General features: G+C 44.7%; 1 protein-coding gene across 1 annotated transcript in view; it reads left to right on the top strand.

Moving 5' to 3' along the window:
- Positions 1–4,013: 4,013 nt before the first annotated feature.
- FLVCR2 (feline leukemia virus subgroup C cellular receptor family member 2) overlaps positions 4,014–21,034 on the top strand; it is a 29,301-nt gene continuing 12,280 nt past the window's right edge. The window contains 4 exon segments of the mRNA XM_027672023.1: positions 4,014–4,144; positions 4,146–4,616; positions 16,557–16,698; positions 17,899–18,039. Of these exon segments, the coding sequence (XP_027527824.1) occupies positions 4,100–4,144; positions 4,146–4,616; positions 16,557–16,698; positions 17,899–18,039 (799 nt within the window). The 5' untranslated portion in view covers positions 4,014–4,099.

Genomic DNA, 21,034 nt, shown 5'->3' on the forward strand with positions numbered 1-21,034 from the left:
TGAAATACACTGAAAGGGAGCAAAACATTATTTCCCTTCCTTGAGTTATACTTTTGAAAGGTCTTAAACTTCGAACAGGATAGGTTTGGTGCTCAAAGTTAGCCTCTGCACAGCTTTGGTGGTTCTGAGGTCTGCAGTCTTCTCTATATGAAATGTTAGACTGTGCAACCAAGCCATTGTGTTTTGTGTAGAGGAAGGTAATTTTTGCAAAATTTTGAGTGCTGCAGAGGTTGCATGCTGCATTGTAATGAGTGGAGTTGTTCATCACTGTCCATGTACCCAGATCTTTACACTGGAAATGTAACAGGAAAGATTCTTAAGGGTTTAGGGTGTATCTAATCTACAGTAATAAACTAACCCCACGTCATTTATAAGCTGTATACTGGGTCCTGCTTTCTGGTGGCTCTTGGGATGCAGAAAGCTATAGGTGCCAGCAGAGGGCTCGCAGCCTTCCCTGCTCCGTAGGGGAACACTGCTGGCTTTGTCCAGTGCCGCAGCCCGGCCATGGACTGCACCGTGTGTCTCCAGCTGAGGACTGCATCCAAGTGTGACCCAAAAGTAAGTGGCTCTGCCAGCTATTCGAGTCTTGCCATTTGGTCTTATGATACAACTACCTGACCTCTGAAGAATTCCACTAAAGCAATTTGGGTGCTGAACCCAATATGAAACCTTCTCCCTCCACTAACCCTGTGATGTCTGTTGTGAAAGGTTGTGTGGGATATCTGCTGACAGCTCCTCTAGACCTAAATGCTATCAGTCAAAATGCAATAGAGCTGCCCAAGAGATGCACTAGTTAGGCTTTGTAAGTGCAATGATGAAATTTAGAGACAGAAATCACAAGGCTGCAAGTTTGAAAGCAAGGGACATCCTGTGACCCTTTGAGCTTAAATACTTCGCATTTAAATGGAACCTAAAGAACTGCATAAATGGAAGATTCAGTAGATCCTCAAATACCTGCTTTTCCCTAGCAACTTTCATTTTTTGTCCACCTACTCCTTGGACCTCTGATCCAGTATGGGGTAGAAAAGACATCAAGGAATTATTCTTTTCACAATAATTTTCTACTATGCTTTCTGCACAACTTCCAAGCCAATTTCCACCACCCATTCATATTGTCTTGCTTGTCGTTGAGCCCTGTTGCCATGCAGAAATCAGGAATCTGGATTATCATTGCCACCATCATCCCTAGCATTTATACTTATTGGGTGGGCTTTGAGAATAACCAGCTTGTTGGAAGGCAAGTTCTTCAGTCCTTACAGAACGTAAAGGAATTTCATGTACTCATTGGTCATAAAGGCAGCATATATTCCAAGAGAGTCAGATGTTGGATTTCTTGACATCAGTAGGGAAAAAGATTACAGAGAGATTAGGCTCTATCTGATGGCCTGTACCATTACATTTAATGTGGGTCTTTCTTCTGCCTCTGGTTTAATGCCTTCCAACCTTCACAGATACTTTTGGCTACAGGATTCTATAAGCTTTTTAGCACTTATGTTAATCTCCATGTAAAGGAGATTTCTCTCTAGCTTTAAAATCCACTTCAAGGGGTTGTCCTGAAATATAAATAATTTTTCATGACTAAGAAATTTTTATATAAAGATGCTCTGATGAGGGAAATCCAAAAGCAGCTGCTCTGTTGCTTCAAGAAGGAAAAGAGGCTCATGTGAGTAGAAACAGATGTGGCAATGGAGAGAGGAAGAAATGCAAAGCACAGGGGTTTTTAGTCCAGAAATTGACAAATTGTGTAAAGGGGTGATTGAACAGTTCACAGAACCAGAAACAAAACAAATCAGCCTTGAAATCAGAGGACAGGAGTTCTGGGAAGTGTAGGCCTATAGGTATGAAAAATACTTGTCTGAATAAGCTTTGGGGAGCCAGGGTTGCTTCTCTGTCTGGCTCAAAATCAATCGACAAGCTGGGCACTGCTTTCATGCATCTGGTTTCAGGTGTTATTTTCAGCAGGGTCTGTGTTTTAGTCACTCTTGATTTACCGTTTTACTTTTCTGATAGGATTAAGACATTGGAGCAAATGACTCCTTGCTTGGCAGGCTCTGACTTGCTACAGACTATGTTGGTAATGAATAAAAGGATTTTTGAGAGAAATTTAGGAGCTTGAGGTGGGGCTAAAACAAAGCACAAGACTGTTTCTGACCCCAGTCTGGAGTCAGGTTAGTGGGAGGCAAAGGATCAAACGTGTGTTTCTTAATTGTCTCCCATATAGCTAAAGATTTGTCTATGTGTGTGTTGTTTCTTTAGTCACGTGTAAAGAAATTTAACTGTTGTCAGTGTTTTCCTAATGTGTGTCCGTGTCTCCTCATCTCCTAATATTTTTTCTTTATACTCTTTTTGCTTCTTCTTTTTCTGTGATTTAAGTCTGAAAACCACATTCAGTCATGGATATCTTCCTCTTTGCTGCCCAGAGACCTTTGACTAGAGCAGATGCCATACAGTACCTAACTCCATTATCCTGTGTTTATCTGAGTTTACAAATTAAAGATGCCATGGACTGTGATAACACTTCCAGCTACAGATAGCTACAGCTACAGAACTAAATACAACATGTAGGTGACATATTTAAGTTAGGCTTTAGTAATTCAATAATGTCTGCAAAATCGGCAAATTTTGTTCTTTGCTCTGCTTAAGGAATTATTAATAAATGATAGTCATCTGAGCAAACCCAGTTTGCCATCCTAAAAATTGCCTGTGTATTTCTTTTCTTATCTCTGCTTTTCAACTGCTCTTTAATCAATGATAGTGACTTTGTGTAACTTCGATTTCTGTATAATATTGTTGAGAATTTTGTAAAGGCCTTTTCAAATCTGATGAACCTAAAAGTTAATTTTATGTATTATTTTACTGTTACAACCTCACAGTTCTCAGACTAAGCAGCTGTTGGACTATGATAGTCTTTTTCCAGCTCTCTTTTTTCACTTCTGCCCTCTCTGCACCACTATCACTCATTGCATTCCTGATAACATTAAAATTACAAATTTATTAGATCAAATTACTCTGTTCTTTCTGTGTTGTCTGTGGAGAGCTTAGAGTAACTTTGGTTGCCTAACTTAATAATAAATGGGACTGAAAACCTCTTTTCTGACTTTGGCTTCTGAATGTGTCTTTCTTATTTATTATGTAAAAGGGCTACATTATGACTATGTTGTACCATTGTGAAGAGCATCCCACAAGTTCCACCAAGTACGTAAAAGGATGACATTATAATGTAGCTACCAAGTAAATACAAGCCAGAGAAATGTCACTTTTTCATTCTCTGACCCAAGTCTTTCTTTCAGGAATACAACACCCTAAAGACACTGCTGCCATTTTTCCAAATTAGTTTTGATCTCTGTGTTAAATGCTGTAAGAGAGCTGAACAACACTAGCAATCTTGTGTCCTCGCACTGAGGAATGTTTATGCAATTCGGGTAACGTGATGTTAATTAAATGAACTGTAGATCATAAGTGATCTCCAGGCAGGCATCTGCCAGTGGCGTGTTGCTAAAGTAATGGGAAAACAAGGGCTGACTCATTAACTGCGAGTTCCCCGTGAGGATGGAAACAAACATCACTTTTGGCTCTTTTGCTTCAGTTGGGTTGTAATGTTTTAATTTTCACTTCACTGGATGTTTTCACTCTCTAGTGTGCCATGTCACGAAAAAAACAACCAGAGGCCAACCCAAACGAAACCCAAACCGATTCCTCCCCCAGGACTCCACCCTGGCATCTCTGGCAGGGTCGGGCACAGCCCACTCACAGCCTCCGCCAGGACACAGTTCTGGTCAGCCCCTTCATCACTGCCGGCTGCAGCCTCTCGTGCCCCAGGCCCTTGGAACGCCAGGGCGGCCGCTCGGCGGGGCTGGGCAGTGGCGGGAGGTCTGTCCGTGCCCTCCCCGGCGGCCCGGGCCCTTCCCGACCCCGCGGCAGGGCGGGGCGGGGCGGCGGGCGGGGAGGGCCGGGCCGGGCCGGGCCGGGCGGGGGCGCCGGCGCCTCCAAGTGCGGCGGCCGCCAGTGAGCCCGGCGGGGGCGGCCGGGGCAGGTAGTGCCGGTGGGGACCTGAGCCGAGCCGAGCCGAGCCGAGCCGAGGGCGGCCTGCAGTGCCGGCATGGTGCTGCAAGAGCCCGCCGGGGCGCCGAGTCAGTCGGCTGCAGGGGGGGGGGGCTGCTGCTGCTGCCCCCGCCGAGGTGCAGCTGTCCCGGCGTCGCTGGGCCGTGCTGCTGCTCTTCAGCAGCTACTCCCTGTGCAACGCCTTCCAGTGGATCCAGTACGGCAGCATCAACAACGTCTTCGTGCGCTTCTACGGCGTGAGCGCCTTCGCCATCGACTGGCTCTCCATGAGCTACATGCTCGTCTACATCCCCCTGCTCTTCCCTGTCGCTTGGCTGCTGGACAAGAGGGGGCTGCGTCTCGTCGCCCTGGCTGGCTCGGCCCTGAATGCCGTGGGCGCCTGGGTGAAGCTGGGCAGCATGAAGCCGCACCTCTTCCCCGTCACCGTCCTGGGGCAGGTCATCTGTGCCCTGGCCCAGGTCTTCATCCTGGGCATGCCCTCGCACATCGCCTCTGTCTGGTTTGGCTCCCACGAAGTCTCCACCGCCTGCTCCATCGCGGTCTTCGGGAACCAGGTAATGGGCATCTGCTCCTCGGCTGGCCAGGCATGTGAGGCCGGCTGTCACCCACCTGTTGGGAGACTGGGAGTGCTAAGGGGGAGAACCAGGGAGGGGGAAGAGATGCACAGGGCCGGGAGGGCAGCAGCAGGGATAAGAGGCACTTCCCGGAAATTCCCGCTGGGAAATGCAGCTGGTACCTGGAAGGACGCTGCTGTGGGCTGATGCTGAGGACAGAGGCAAGTGGGACTTAAGTCTACAAAGTTCGGGGCAGCATGGGGGTTGGATATCATTCTGGATTTGAGAGATATTTGACTCAGGGTCTTCAGTGCTCTCCTCTTCCTGTGTTTGTGAATCTCCAGTCCAGGGTTGTGATTTAGTAAAACCATAGATGAGCTGGAGGGAAATGCACAGTGCTGAGAAACATGCTTTAGGCAGCGTCCTTCAAACCTCAGATCTGCAGTTGCCTCTGGACTTGACACTGCAATATCCTCTTCCTGCTGACAACTGGATGGGGCAAAGGAGATTATCTGTCTGCTGAAAACAGTATTTGTCACTAAGCCCTGGAGGAAAAGGACTTTAGCACTTTCATACCTCTTAAAAGTAGATACAGAGTTCCACTGCTTTTTCAAAGCAGTTGCTTTGAAAAAAAGAAAAGTTCCATCAGGCTAGTGTGAGGTCAGTTCCCCAAGCACTCTTTCATCAGCGCGGGTCAGGGCAGCCCGTGATCCACACTTGCTCAAGCTGTGACTGTCTTTTCTTGTAGCCAGCTAGAGCTCAGAGGAGATACATTTTTACACAGCTTTGAAAGGATCAGGAAAATAGCTTCTTGACCCTTGCACTGGAACTCGCGATCATACCAGTTGAACGAAGCGGATAGGCCAATACTGATGCAATGAGGCATAAGTAGAATGAATGTGGCTCTGCAGCCCTGACACAAAGAAGAGGGAAGCAGAACCTGGCATTAGCTGATAGACTGGACCTGTTCCCCTTGCTTTGATACCTAGTGTACTCCCCTACACGGGACTCTGTGCACCACCCTGGACCATTCAGCCTGTGAGTGGCTGCCATTCAGATTTGAATGTTTTGCAGTTCTGGTAGCTTCTAATGCAGGCTTCTTCTTTCTGTATTTATTTAAATACCGCTGAGGCAAAAAGAGGTGAATGCTTGGAGAAGGACTGAAGGTTGCAGAACACCACTAGGGAATTAAGGAGACTGCTTTACATTTTGAAAAGAGAAAACATATTTATCTTTCTCTGAGTGCATCTAAGCTTTCCTTTTTGCTCTTATCACCCATTCTAGCGGGCTGGGTTTTATGTGTTTTTAAATGAATCTTTAGAGTGCAAGGGATCTAACTTGGCATTAGCAAATAAGTAACTCAGAGTTTTGCGGTCGGACTTTTTAAAAATTATTCAGGTGGAATTACTCAACAGTGTGCATAAGAAATCTAAACAGTGAAGCTGTCAGCCTGTACTATAGGCCTGTGTGGAATCCTCATCATCCTAAAAGAAGCAGCTTAGTATAACGGTTGTGAAAAGCAAACTTTGGCTACACTTTTGGTGCTCCACACTGCTCTGGCAGTTGAACTGACGTGACAGTGAGACTTCAGTTCAGTACATAGTCTTTTCTTTGTAAGCTCAGACTTTCCTCTTAGAGAATCAAAGTCAGAAATAGCAGTGACTAAAGGCAGAGCGTACTCCATAGGAAAGACCTATTAATTCCCATAGTCAAGGATTCTCAGATGCAGAATCACAGTGAATGAAAAGTAGCTATTTTGTTCACTGGTGATGTTGGGCAGTGAGAAGAAATAGAGGCATCCAGTTTTCCTGACTGCAGTTAAAGAGTGTGTGTTAGGAAGTGTTGGCAAAGAGTATAATAGAGCGGTTTTGTAATTGCAGTATGTTAGTATGGCAAGTATGCTCATTCCTCTTCAACTATATGGTTTTCCTTTCCTTGCCATGTCGCTTAGTTTAATTATTATTATTACTACTGAATACCAAGCACTATTGTCTCTCTTCATCAAGAACTGCAAGAGACTACATGAAGAAGTGAGGCAGTGTCACTGCTTCTATATTTGCTATACCTGCCCTCTTTCTGCTTCTGCCCTCTTGGCCTTAGGCTGCGCGTCAGCGGTGCTGTCCTGACAGCAGCGCTGTACTGAGGAGAGCCCTGCCTGCTGGCTCATCTGGGTCTGCCAGGTCTCCTCAGGACGTTGTTTGCTGAGTGATGGTAATCTTTAGGTTCAAAGTTAGCCCTGAACAGTAAGTCGTTGAATCAATCAGACCGGTTGTTAAATATCCTTTAAAAAACCAAACAATCCCTAGTAGGGTATTAGAATCACCTCACTTGTTTCTGGCCACGTGTTGGCTGTGGTATCTGAAGTGCAAAGAAAGGTTAGATTAAGCACCCTTGAATACATGGTGGAGAGCTTCTATAACACCTGTGGAGGAGGTGATCACATTCGCTTGTTTACACACTGCTGATTTTCTTGGCATTTTACTTTTTTGCGTTCTAACAAGAAGATACACAGGTGTTTTTCTGTTCCTTTTTCCTTGTTCCTGCAAGTTCATGTAAGGGTAAGTATAGAATGGAGTTTGCATGTTGGATGCTTTGGCGTTATTATATTAGTGTTATTAAAATATTACTTCTCATTGCTTGAAAGACTAGGAAAAATCTATGTGGGGAGTCTTGCTCAGGCTTAAGTTCTGGGGTAAATAAGCAGAAGTGTTATGGAAAGTTCACTAATGTTCTTCAGATTTGTTTGAATATTGGGAGGAATTTGTCTGACATGCTTCTGAAATACAGCCATCAGTAGTAGTGTGCCTGCTATGTCAGCAGTGTTACTTGTGGAAGAGCTCGGTGCTGGATATCTGCATGAAGCCCCACACACAAGAGGTGAGTAGGGGAGACCCGTTTGCGTAAGGCCATGCTTCCATTTGGGTTGGGTGTATTGATTCATCAGCTGTTTCCAGTTCCTGGTTCAGACCAGCCTAAAAGGTCTGAACAGACTTCTAACATCTACATTGGAGAGAGATTGTCCTCTCATTCTCTCTGGTGACGTGACCGCAGTGGGAAGAAACGCTTTCCTGAGGTAATAGCATTTGGTTGTATGTGCTTGTTGGAGCAGCAGATCTTGCTCCTTCCTTTAGCAGACTTGCTCTTCTGTCTTTAGGCAATGAGGATGCACATGGTGCTGTGGCATGACAGAACTAACACAGTAGTGGGGGTGTTTAAATAACAAGTTAAATTCTCATGGCTTTTTGAAATTTATAAGCTGGAGTCTGGTGGCTGGGTACCAGCTCTCTTCTTCAGCTGCCATGGTGCATGCTGGACTGCTGTGCCTGGGTTTTAGGCATATCTGTCTCTTACTAGTTCATCTCCATGTTGTCACTTGATGGGCAAGGGGCATGGGCAGCATGCAGAGAAAGTGTATAACTGTGCTGCACACGGACAAAGAAAGAACATTTATGGGTTTGACTTTGTATTGTTTTGCCACCAGTGTTGGGGTTTTTCTATTGAGGGAGACCTTATTCCTGGTTCTTGCTGTTTTGACAAAGAGAAACAAGCAGCTGGTGGGAGTAAAGATGTGGAGGTGTTAAATGATTTTTTTGCAGTGATTTTGCCTTTTTTTTTTTTTTTTTTTTTTTTTAGCAGGGGTTGATAGAAGGTGATGATGTGGTTTTCGAGGAAAGAAAACTTCAGCCTCATATTAAGCTCTGCCTCTGGAGGAAAATGATGTAGCACCTTATTGATCTTTAGGTCTGTCCCTGTTCTGATGCAGCTACTATGTGAGTTCAGAGGTTTAGGGCTTCCATAACAGAAACTGAGGCAGAGCTTTTAGGTGATATGTGCAGCCTGCTGAGAATGCTAGTCTAGCAGTGATTAGGTGGTGGCTTTTGAAGTGGACAAACTGGATGATAAGCTGTGAATGAAACTCAGGGAGATGCTCTCTCTTTCACTTCTGATGGGTCCTTTCCTTTTATTCTGAATTGGGGGAAAGAGTCTTCCTGGGGTAATGGGTAGGGTGGGTTTTCCTGTGTAATTGGTCTGCAACATGTGAATGGCCATTGCTTTTGTGCTGGTGAGCCTGCAGTGCTGTTTTTGCTGAGCATGTGCTTGTTTGATGCCTCCCTGATAACTTTGTACTGTACCTTTTGTCCTTCAGGGAAGGCAGTATCCAAAAGTCTGAGAAGCATTGTGGAAATGGAGCATGTCCTATGGAATTCCTGTCTTCCAGTCTCGAGTGGATTTCTAGATTTCTTTGGCTGTTCAGTGTCTGCTGAAGGCTCCCCATCCCTGCAGATGAGATTTGATCCCTGTTAGAAATATAGGCAGGTGGTGATCTGCCTCACTGTCCTCTGTAGCTTGGCCCTGTATCTCCCAGAGTTTTAACTATTAGAATAGAGAAGATTTTAGCAAGGAACAGAGAGGAGCTTGTAGTGGCAGTAGTTAATGGTTGGCATTCTCCAGCCCTGTCTCCTTTCTCTCTCTGTGAAGAAGGGCAGGGTGGATCAGAACACTTAGATCACAGGGAGTGCAATGTGGCCAGCTCTCCAAGGTCCTGGATGTGGCTCATTGTGGGAGGGTGTGCTGACCAAATAGCAATGTGGCTTTCTATAAATGGACATGGGAGCCTGAAATGAACTTTTTTATACCCATTTCATCTGGTACTCTCTTCCCAGCCATACACCAAAGGCAGCTCCCCCTTCTCCCTCATCAAAGCGTTGGGTTTCGGGTGAAGTTCTGCATGCGAGTTTAAATGAATGCCTGCAGTGTTTCTGCTGGGAGGTCCTGCCCTATGGCACCCTCAGCACCTGCCCTGAGGGATCCGTGGGACTGGCTGTATTCTGTGACTGCAGTAGGTCCTTGACCAAAATATTATATTATCACTGAGGATTGCAGCAGCAGCTGAGGTAGTTGTCAGAGCTGAAACCCATCTCTACTTTGTTCTCTGTCTTGTCTACTGCTGCTTTTTTTCCTGTATTTTGTTTATTTCCTCGCAAACTGGGGGAAGGTGCATTCAAGGCTGACAGGCCCTGAATGACTTGCATAGGTCACTGTACAGTATTGCATCATATTAAGCATTATGAGATGATGCCACAGAAGCAGAAGTGTGATGAAGAAGGGAGTTAGCTTTGCTTACAGAAGAGCTTTGGTTGTGCAAACTTCAGACAAGTTTGAAAAAAATTGTCTTCCACATCAATGGGAGAGTAAAAAGAGCCTAAGACCTATCTTATCTCATCACAAGGCTGGATTACAATTTTTCCTTTCAGAACTTGGGTCCTTTCTGCTTCTTAAAACACTTCAAGAAATTTGTCTAAACTGTGCAAATACAAGCTGTGCAAATATGTACATTGACTTCCTGACTATCTGGATTTCGACAGTCTCTTTTAATTTTGCTCTCAGTGGTATGGAAGAAGCATAGTCTGGGCAGCAATCCATACAAAAGAATACTGATAGGAACTGACATCTTCTGCTTTAAACAGCTCCTCAGTTGTGTGTTTTCAGTTCTACTGCAGCCTTTTGTATAGAATGGCAGCTGGGACCTGTGCTCATAGCAAAGTATCGGGAAGTCGATGTGCAATTGGAATCACAGGCTGTGAGAAGCGGGTGGCTGGCTGCTCTCTGCGCGTTGCGATACATGAATTGTAGGGTCAGAAAGTTTAGCTGCTCCTGTGAAATGTCATGGTTACAGCGTGGGAGGCACCTGTAGTTAGAAAAGGAGGGAGCACCATAAGGCAGAGCTTTGATACACAGACAAGAGTAGAGGAAGAGTCTGTGGAATATGCTCTGTAGCTGTAGGATAGGCTTCTCCTCAAAGGGCAGGGTGAATCTAGGGATGATCCAAGTGTGATGTGGAGTGTATCCTCCTAACTCTCCGAAGTCTTGTCTTGGAAACTTGCTAAGACTGTGTTGAAATCATGGTGTCTGAAAAGCCTGTGGTATTGATGTTTATCAGTGCATAATCTTAAGATCTTTTGATTGCTACAGTTTCTGCCCAGTTGGCCAAACCAGTAGGCTGCTGGCCTTGGGCTTTCCTGGGACTCCTGCCTGTGCTAGGCCTCTTAAAAATTCACATCACTTTCCCTTCCTCCATTCCTGGTTTGAGTATCTGGTAACAGAGTAGTTTGGTGTGTTTGTATGTGAGTGGTGTGGACTTTCTGTTGACTTGTTCTTTTGAACTCCTAGATGAATACCAGGTAGTCCTAATGCTTCGTAGAAGAAATTAGTTGAAATAAATTGTTTAATATATTTCACTCATAATGCTTCTGGCTTTTGCTATGTGAAGAGGTTCTGTTGATGTGGAAACCTCCAGTAAATATCATGTCATGAATGCTGGCCCAAGACCTCCTCTTTCTTGAATGTTCTTCTCCCCCAGTGATCATTTTTTGGCCCTACAGACCTTCTGTCATGTTTTCTGATTTTGTTGTGTTTGAAGAGTTTTGACTTGGTTTGTAAAGTGTTCTCCTGGCTTTTTTGGTTTAATTATGGTTTTACGTCAGATCAGTCCAGCTTGCTACCATTTTTCTTTGCTTGAAAGAATAATATTCAATTTTTGAGTTAGGTTATGTTCTTGTTTTTTTTTGTTTGCTTGTGGTTTTGTTTTTTTAATTTTTGTTTTTTACTTAACTGTAGTTCTTTTATTCTGTTCTAAAATATTTTGCTAATATGCTCTAGGCTTACAATGAGCCTCTGATGCAGTCTTTGCACAGTCCGAATGCCACTTGCAAGCATTTGATTTTTAAGCATTTTTTTTTAATTTCCTTTTAACACATTTCTTTCCTCTTAGGCAGCTTCCTCTTGTGAGTTATATATTGCCATAGTGCTTTGGAGGGTGGTTTTTTTTGTCACTGCTGCAAGGAAGCTGAATTTGAGTGCAGCACAGAACCATTCTGTAATATTGATTGTAGTCACACTGTGCTGCTCTAGGTCTAAATCACGAATTGTGCTGCCTCTTATAAGTTCTCCTCAGAAAAGAGTATTTATGGAATCTAAAAATTGCAGTCTCTGCATCATCCCTGTCATGACACTTATTTAGCTTGCAAGGGCATTGTCAAAATTTCTTACTGTTGTATATTTTTTGCTTTTGCAGCATCTCTCTCTTTCTATCTTTTAACATTTTAATTGACCTTCTGGATTTGGTGGTCTCCTCTGTCAACATTTGTACTTATGGAATTTTATAGGGCTTTTGTATTCCTGTTGCTGATTCTTAGGTTTTTTTTGAGGTGGAGGTCCACCTCCCGCCCTCCACTCTTCCATCGATCATTCATTTACAGGTTTTATGCTGATACACCACTGATTATCTTCCTTCAGCAGACTTTGAGTATACAATCACCTAAACGTAAGAGATCTCATTTTCCGTTTCAAGACTTTGGGTACATTTGTACCATCTTCTTAGCTACTTGCTCTTGTTTTTGTTGCCTATTCTTGTATACACTTGAATCTCGAATATGATGTTGTTGTGACTGATCCTTGACAAAATTCAGGTAGGAAATACATTCTTTCTGTGTTTAACCAGCCTTTAAATAAAAAGTCATCTGAACAGTGCACTCTGTTGTCATTGTTGATACCCTGGTAGTCTGTTTAAAAGTTACCCCAAAGCCTTTTTAAAATAAAGTGCCATCAGCCTGGTTCCTGAAGAGAAATCCTTGGAGATCAGGACAGTCCTGAGGGTTTTGAGTATGAGGATGTTGAGTGATGTGCCAAATTTTGGGAACTAGAGCCTATCTCTATAGGTCTTGGACTCCTTTTTGCCTATATAAAGGCTGAAAATGCTGGTGAGAGGGACTGCATCATGATCCCTTATGACTGATGGTCTTTGTAAGAAGAGTAGAACAGATTGTTGCAGAACCAACCTTAGTTTTACATTGCTTTATTTTCCCTCATGTGAAAGGTGTGGAAAAGGGAGAAAAGTTTTTTTTTTCTTTCTAAGTTATCTTTTGAATTTTCTGGTTAATCGGTTACAGTGTTGTCTGTGGGCTGATGGTGATGCCGGTACTGGTCTGCTGAGAACCAGGCTAAAAATCTTCTCATAGAAGGTAAAATATGTGCAGTATAATATTCTTCATGTTGTTGAGAGCTTGTCTTCATTGGTAAAAATGGTATGACTAATCCAGGGTTTGTGAGTATCCTTCAGGAAATCTTCAGTTTTGGCCAGGTCAGGGAGATTCATCTTCATACAATTAATAGCATCAGTTGCTCTGAAGTATAAAATGTAGTTCCTATTGCTATGATTTTTTTTGTTCATTCTACTACCAAAGGTATAATGAACTCTTAATGGATAAAAGTGGTTCCTTTCTTTTGGAAGGAGAAGAGAGAGGACAAAACATCCATTTATAGTTAGAAAAATTGTTCAGGTCTTCTGAAAAGGGAACAAGTAGTGTCCAAAAATGCTAAGTCTGTGTCACATTGGGTAAATGATGACTGTAGGACCTCCCAGTAAAGGATTTCTGAACAGTTTGCACAACAGACACTCAATACCTTCTCTGCTAGGTATATCAGATAGATCCTTTTTCTGGAAGGAACAGCTAGAGGGAGACCAGAAAAGATTGCATCTCAGCTGTGGTCCTGGAGAAACTTATGTCAAAAGTCAGAATAAAGCATGATCTCCCCTCCTCTCCTGTTATTGTTTAGCTGCTGTTCAGCAGCTCATGTGGCTAGCATGTGATTGCAGAGAGAAGAAGGCCAAGAAGCATGTAGCACAGGAATCCAGCCTAGTTCTTCCAAGAATTAAACAGTGGAAAGACAAAGGATCAATTTCTGGAAAGGTGTTTGTAGACCTTATTTGTTAAAGGGTGTAGGGAACATGTGAGACCTGATATGTAAGAGGCAATAGGACTCTTCCCTTGAATGGAAAGGAGCTATGTTGAGAGTCTCTTTCTCTAAGGTTGAACCTTTGGGAATGCTACGGAGATAGGAGTGAAGCCCAGGGTGGCTCTGTCCTGGGCTGGCCACGCACACCAGAGCCACAGGCCTGCACTTGGCCACAAGCAGAGCAAAATAAATGCACTGCAGAGACAGGCAGGCTTTTGCCCTCTGTGAGCTTCTGTGTTTAATGCAGTTACTCTTTCTGTGCAGCTGCAGGCTTGTGCAGAGGAGGGGAGGCATGCAATCTGAGGAGGATCAGAGCTTGAAGCCTCTAAGCCAGCTGATAGTTGTGCTCACTGATAGTGGGCAGTGCAGAGGAGGAGAGCTGGCCTGACTCACTGAGAGGCTGAGGATAGACCATGTCTGAACAAAGTTGAGCTCTGGCAAGTTTGGTCCTGTGTCAGGGGCTATCTATACCATGTGGGTGTTAGGAAGGTTTATCCTTCCTAATGGTTTAAGTTTCCTCCTGAGCTCTTTCAGTCCAAGCTTGACTTAATGGCACAACTTGCGTCTGTCTTCAGTCCATGTAACCAAGGCTCAAGTGTTCTCATTCCTGACAGTACCCTGAACTGATGGGGCACATCTATAATCTCTTGGTGGCTATTCCCCCTGGCTCCCTGCAATGTCCCAGCACCAAGAATGAATTTAGCACAGATATCTGTTGCTGATCCTTACCCAGGCTATTCCAGGTCCCAGTGGAGGGCATACTGTTTGATACAGGAGAAGTTTGGCCAGACATGGTTGAAAATTATTTGTTTGTAAGCTAAATAGGGTGTCTGAGGGTAGCAGATATCTCTGTTTGAAACATAAGTGTTTTTCCTGTCTCAAAAATCCACCAGCTGGATGAAGGAGTAGGAATTTTGTGGAGAGTTTTCTCGGGCTGGATGGCACAAGCTGATTTTTATCTCAACTGCCAGATATGGCAACTGAAATGTATTTGGTCTGAGATTTTTATCCTGACCAGTGAGTTGGCCTTCCAAAATGAGACATTTGAGAAACATGGAGATATGACAGAGAAAGCATGCAGAAAGCATGAGGAGGTTTTGCTAGAAGGCAACTTGGGCAACATGTCTGAGCTCATGCCTGGGTTACAGGGCTCTTGGGACACCTGATCTGTGTAGCTTATGTGCTTTGTTGTGATTTATGGGCAGCATAGTACTCGCCTTTCTTAGTCCTTGCTTTCTATACCTGTAGAGTCATAGACCATTTCCAGGGCCTGTGAATACATTGAGCACTGCAGAATCCTTCTTTAGGGAAGCAGTTGGCTAGTGGGGCTGTCTTGTTGCTGTTCAGTTGGCTGTGAGGCATAAACAGTATCCTCTCCAGTCTGTTGCTCTGGAACAATGAGTCATGGTTGTGCTAATTGATTCCTATCAATCTTATATTTCCCATAAGGAAACACTAAATGCAGTGGACTTTTGACTATATCCTCATTTACTCACAGTGTGATGAGTTCAGTGACTTTATAGAAGTTATATTGATGTAGCATGAATAACCACTGTTTTTTTATGCTGCTAGTCAGTCTTGGTTCAGTTAGCACTATGCTGCTACTATTAGTGCTTTCCTGCCTCCCGGCAAATAGCATAGCCTGCAAAAGAGATTGGAAATCTCTGTTTCAAGCAAGAATGAGAATGACTGCATGGCCACCTGGTATCTCTCTTTCTTGGATGCCTTCTCAGTCCTTCCAATTATTGAATGCTCTTGTGTGTGCCTGGTCACTGTCCACAACAGCAAATATAGGCCTAAATCAGGCCTGTGTTGCTAAGTGAGGGTGTTGCTAAACAACAAAAAAATGTTTATTCCCCAAACATGGGTGAGTGTGCAGAGCCTTGAGAGCAAGCAGGAGTTGAGTTTTAGCATGCCTCTTTTTCAGATGACCAAGATGCCTGCAAATACTCGGGAAGAATCAGGGGAACAGGTAAATACACAGTCCTTGGAAACCAAATGGTGATTGAAATACAGGCACAAACAGTGTAACTCAAGGAGTGGGGGAAAAATGGCTTCTGTAGGCTCCTCTGCAGTTTAGAGTACTCATGAATATGCTGAGTGCACTTTGGCTCCCACTTTATGAAAAGAAGAGTGTGCTCCTAAGCACTGAAGCAGTGATTTCTTCTCTCTTCCATTTGAGGGTGGCACTGAAGGTCTGTGCCGCTGTCAGTCGCTCTCATTGCGAAGTGTGTGGCAAAGCCTGTGGTGCTACATCGCTTTGTTGCTGAACTGAAGATATAGCTGTGGAGTTAAAAGGCCTAATGTCTTCACCAGGCTGCATGCTGCCACTGCAGGAACTTCTCAGCTGAACATATGAGGGGCTTTTGGCACACTAGGGACTGTAGCTGTAGGGGTTTCTTCTTGTAGCCCTTCAGAGCATTTTACCAGGGGCAGTTGCCAAGCCCCATCACAAAAGCAACCTCAGTGTGTAGGATATGTGCTGTCAGCACTTCTTTTGATTTCAACCTTGATGTTTTTCTAGGTTCTCCTGGTGGTCATAGGATGAGTCTTGTCTTGGGAGGGTGCTCATTTGTAACAGTATCATAAAGTGACTGAGCCAGATTAATATCTCACTTATTACGGGCAGGTTTCTCTCTTGGCCCTTTCTCCTTGCACTTGTCTGGTTGGAAAATAAATTGTTTCAACTCATTGACCTAGTAAAAATTGTGGCGGGTTTTGATGGTCTTGTTTTCTGCCATTTTTAATGAGCAAAATTGGATTACCGGGTAATGCGGCCAGCATCAGAGCAGGTGCAAGGTAAGGAGTGGGATGTGTGTGTGGACAGGAACATACATGCATGGGGGAGGTCAGGGGAAGCAAGACCTCCATTTCAATGGAGGCAAGTATTCATTCTGCTCAATTCTATTGTAAAACCTTGCCTTGAATATCCTGACAGTTGTAAGTGCAGTGGGGGAACCTCTCTTATGGCCTAATTGCAAAGGGTAGCTGGCTTTATCTCTTAATTTTTGGGTGGTAAGGAAGGTTTTCATCTTGGTTGTGAAATCGGATTAGGCTCAGTTGAGCCTTTACTGAGCTGTAGGGTGGTGGCAGTGTTGTGGTTTCATGTTATGCCTCTGTTTATCCCCTCTCTCTCTTGCTCAGCTTGGTATCGCTGTGGGCTTTCTAGTCCCTCCGGTTCTGATTCCTAATGTGGAGGATGTGGAGAAGCTGGCCTACCACATCAGCATCATGTTCTTCATGACTGCAGGTGTGGCATCAGCCCTATTCGTCCTGGTCATCCTAGGTAAGGAGGTGGGAGCATGCACAGGAAATCAGGTGGGACTGAGAAGATCAGCCTGTGTGTGGGGGGGGAGGCTGTGTGCCAGGAAACGGATGGGAAAGGTCATCTGGTGATGCAGCATGCAGCTGACAGGGTCATGCAGTACCCCATCTTGCTACTTCAAGTCCTTGATGAACTGCACATGTGGAGGGGAGTATAAGAGGTTGTGAATGAGCCTGCCAAATTGTTCTTTTCATCCTTTGCTTGCTTAATAAAACCCTGGCATGAGTAAGTCCTTTAAAAGCCAACAGAAGTCTTCCAAGTTTCACAGTCATCTTCCCTGCAAACAGAGTGCTGGGCCTTGGGTTGTGCCTTGGACCTGATGACCTCCTCAGGGTAGAGAGAAAGAGGCAGGTTATATGGCATCACAGGAACAAGCTGTTCCTAAGAGAAAAAAGGGTAACTAGTTATTAGTGGATAGAAGAAGGCACTGAGGGCAGTAGCAGGAGACCAGAGGTGCAATTCTCCTACTTCATGCTTAATCCATGAAGTAGAAGCCAGATCTTTAGCATGAAAGACTGACATGCTCACTGGAGAGCAGACTTTGTCTACTGAACTCCATGGAATTTTTTGGATAGGCTCCTCTTGCCAGTTTGTTCATGTTGCCGGTGGCTGAATCAGATGTAGACTTCAAAGAATCTGGGGCAGGGAATAGACAAGCTATAAGAATGGCTGTCTAGGACCTGGCACAGCAGAATTGCCTGTGATTTGCAATTCTGGACACTAATGCTAGTAAGGGACAGCAGATGACTTGGCCAACCTAAAAAGTGCCAGGCCTGAAATAAAACCTGGCATACATAGGTCATTGCTCACCAGGCACTGGACACTTCAGAGGCCATCTTTGCTGTCTGACTTTTCCTAATCTGCTTTGGCATTTGTAAATCCACATAATATTTTAACAGCTGGCTGATCATCCTTCTGAAGACAAAGGAATGAAATGCAAGGCGTTTTCCTAGTGGCAGGAGTTAGTGTTGGAGGGAGCCTGTTCTCTCCTGTTCCTGGATGAGTTCATGCATGGAGATCAAAGCTTAAGGACACTGGTGTGTTTTGTACACTTGGTTTTACTAGTCTCTCTGCCATCCCTCAAATGGCTCTACCCACAGTGTGTGCTCAGGGCCCCTGATGACACCATTACAAACAGGTATACTTTGTGTCTGGTTTCAGTCTTCAAGGAGAAGCCCCCGAACCCTCCAAGCCGAGCTCAGGCCTTGATCCAGTCAAGACCAACAGCAGAATATTCCTACGTGCAATCAATCCTCCGTCTGCTCCACAATGCCAACTTTTTGCTCCTTATGGTCACTTACGGTAAGGTCTGGCCTTTCTCCTTGTGCAGTTATCACTCCTTCTCCCTCCCTCTCTGTGCTCTGCTGGAGCAGTAACTGGCCTGAGTTGTTTTAGGGGAGCATGAAGATAGCTGTCCTGCCACAAACTAGGAATCCTTATAGCCCAGTACTCTCAGCAGTAGTTACAAGCAAATGCCTAGGGAAGAATACAAGCAAGGCAAGTACACAGACGACAATATACCCCCACTACTGTTCTCCCAGACTTTGGCTGTTTTTTTGTTCAGGAGATTTCTTTATCCTGTTCTTTCTTCTTTATCCTGTTCTTTTTTCCTTAACCTGTTCTTTTTTCCTAGTCACTTAGTTACTTGCAATAAGCCAATCTAAGTGCTTACCTAAGAAATATACTGAAGTGTCTAAGTGCACGTCACAGCACTGAGTAAAAGTCATTTCCCAAGGCAAGGGTATGACTGCCGGGCATCCCAGTAGAGGTCATGTGGACTATGCAGATGTGCAGACTTCGTCAGCTTCCTAGGCAGTCCCTATGAAACAAATAGAAGGAAAGGCTGGAGAACATCTTCTTATGCCATCTGTCCTGGCACTCTGAATTTGCTGCTTGCTTCTCTTTAGCAGTCTCGGTCTGTTTCTCTGAGGGCAATGTGCTGTGTTGAATCTATTCCCTGATGCTGAATTGGCATATGGAACAGTGTTTTTCTCTTTAGCAGAAAGGCCATTGTAGTCTCTGCCTGGCTGCATAATAAGTTATACTGTAGCCAGCTAGTCTGCAGGGAATTGTGTCCTTACTATTCCTACCGTCTTCCTATGGAAGTTCCTCAAGTAGAAAGTTAAATATTGCTGAAAGTTCTACCATTATGCCAGCAATTGTATCTGAAGGACCTGGCGGATGAGTAACCAGGTTGGAGAGAATGAGATAGTGGCTTTGTACCTCCTGAGGGTGCTAATGGTCTTTGAGGTTGTTGAATTCTATGCTTCTTTCCTTCGCAGTGCAATAGACTTTTAGAAATGCCCCTCTCAGATTACTCTTAAACTCCACTGGTTTGGATTGCAGCTGCTTGTTTTGGCTTTTTTTTTTTTTCCCCATAGCACACAATGCCCTCTCAGAAAGTGAAGACAGAAAAAACTGTCAGGCAAACTGTGTCTAAAGTTGGATTGTGTCATCTGCACAGCACACAGTTACGCTTCAGGGAAAGGGAAGGTGAAAGCATTTATTTTAATAGGTGTAAACAAGTCCTAGAGGAGAGAGGAGGGGTCTCAGTACAGAAGAGCATGTTTAGAATCTGATCTTCCTGGATAATTCCCTTCCGGCAGTCACAAACAATGTGGAAAAGCTGTTTCAGTGGCTCATAATTTATTTTTTCTTCCTGCTGGTCTGTGCATTTCTGTTCTTCTTTATGTCAGCGTCATGTCAATCCACAGCTTGACTTGAGATGGTGACTGTTGCTCAGAGAGGGAACTACGCAGTGAAACTTTTTTTTAAACTTCTCTGGCTTTAAAATGGGGACAGTTTTTCCTGCTTAAGTCAAAAGTTATGTTGGCCAAGATTTAAGACATCTGCAGCCACATGAGCGCAAGTGAATCATCCTGCCTAGCTCACGCAAAGATACCTGCAGCCTCTCAGCTTTTGTGTTAGCATCGTGTATGCCAGGGTAGGGAGGGGGATACCTGCTGCTTTTTCATCTCCCCTGGCTGTAGAAAGAATGGGGACCCTTCCATGATGCCAGGTCAGAACTGGTCTGCAGACCTCTAAGGTCTTGGTATTACTAGCAACCGTCAATTCCTTTCCTGCGGTAAGACTTCCAGTGCTGGAAACATTGGTGCTACTGCCTCTATGTCAGTACTAGTGAACTGTTTTTGAGGAAAGCCCTCAGATAGCCTTTTCCCCAAGGCTGCTGACATTGCTTCCATGGAGCTGAGGCATAACATGGAATGGACATTAAGAAGTGTCCGAGTTTATTGAGTTGGGCTCTGCATTCAAGAGCATGTTGCTACTGGGAGGCAGTAGGCAGGAAAGGGTGGGAAAGGCTGGTCTCAAAGCATCAAGGTTTGGAAAGGTGATGGGGCAGTGAGGAGGAGGCAGGGCAGCAAGATCTGCATAAGGAACCATTGTCCTGGAGGCTTACATGGGTGAAGACAAGAAAACGAGGAGTCTGGCATGTAAGCAATAGGCTGCTTACCTATGGAAGACCTGGGTTCTAGTCTGAGGCTTAATAAGGGCTCCTTTTGGAGCCATAGGCAATAAACTTCCCCGTTCTGGCCTCTATAAAATAGAGGAGACACTGTGAGGTCTCAAAAATGCTATTCTACAGCACGTTACAAGCAAACCATGGTAACTAGCTAATGAATCAGGTGGGGCTGGACCTTCAGATGTCCTGCTCCCAGCTACTAGTTCTGATTTTCCTCATCTGCATGGGCAAATGGCCACTGCCTGGTTGGAAACAACCGTTGCCTGTTTTATGGGCATTCAAACAGCTGTAATTCTTGGTGAAACTTCACGGAGCAGCTGTGACATATAAAGTGCCTACAGCTTTTGCCAACCCTCGCATATGCAAATTTGGCACACTGTCTTGATTCTTAGAATATTTTGCCTGACTGTGGTGCCAAGTGTTGCTGCCAACTCTGCATTACTTTCTACCCAGCTTGGAAGCAGGGGCCCTTCTCAGTCTTGGAAATCATATGCCTCACAGAGCTGCTGTGAAGCTTTTGTACTGGCAGCATTAACTACCAGAGCAGCATCTGTCTGTTTTCACAAGGCTGCTGTCCTCTTGGCTGGGTAAGAAGTAGAGGTGCACAAATGACTGGTCTATGTTCATGCCCAGCTTTGAAGAGAAGTAGCGAAGGGACTGTGCTGATCTGCCATACTCCCATGTCCTGGCACTGCAGTTTGTGATGTCTCCTAGTGAGTGGGGTGATCCAGAGCTGGAGATAAGATGAAGCTGAATTAGGGTCTCTAGAACTGTTTTGCTATGGCGGTGTTGCAAAGAGACAGCTTTCAAGGCTAG

This window comes from Neopelma chrysocephalum, unplaced genomic scaffold (assembly GCF_003984885.1).
Source record: "Neopelma chrysocephalum unplaced genomic scaffold, ASM398488v2 Primary Assembly neopelma1_24, whole genome shotgun sequence".
NCBI classification, from domain to species: domain Eukaryota; kingdom Metazoa; phylum Chordata; class Aves; order Passeriformes; family Pipridae; genus Neopelma; species Neopelma chrysocephalum.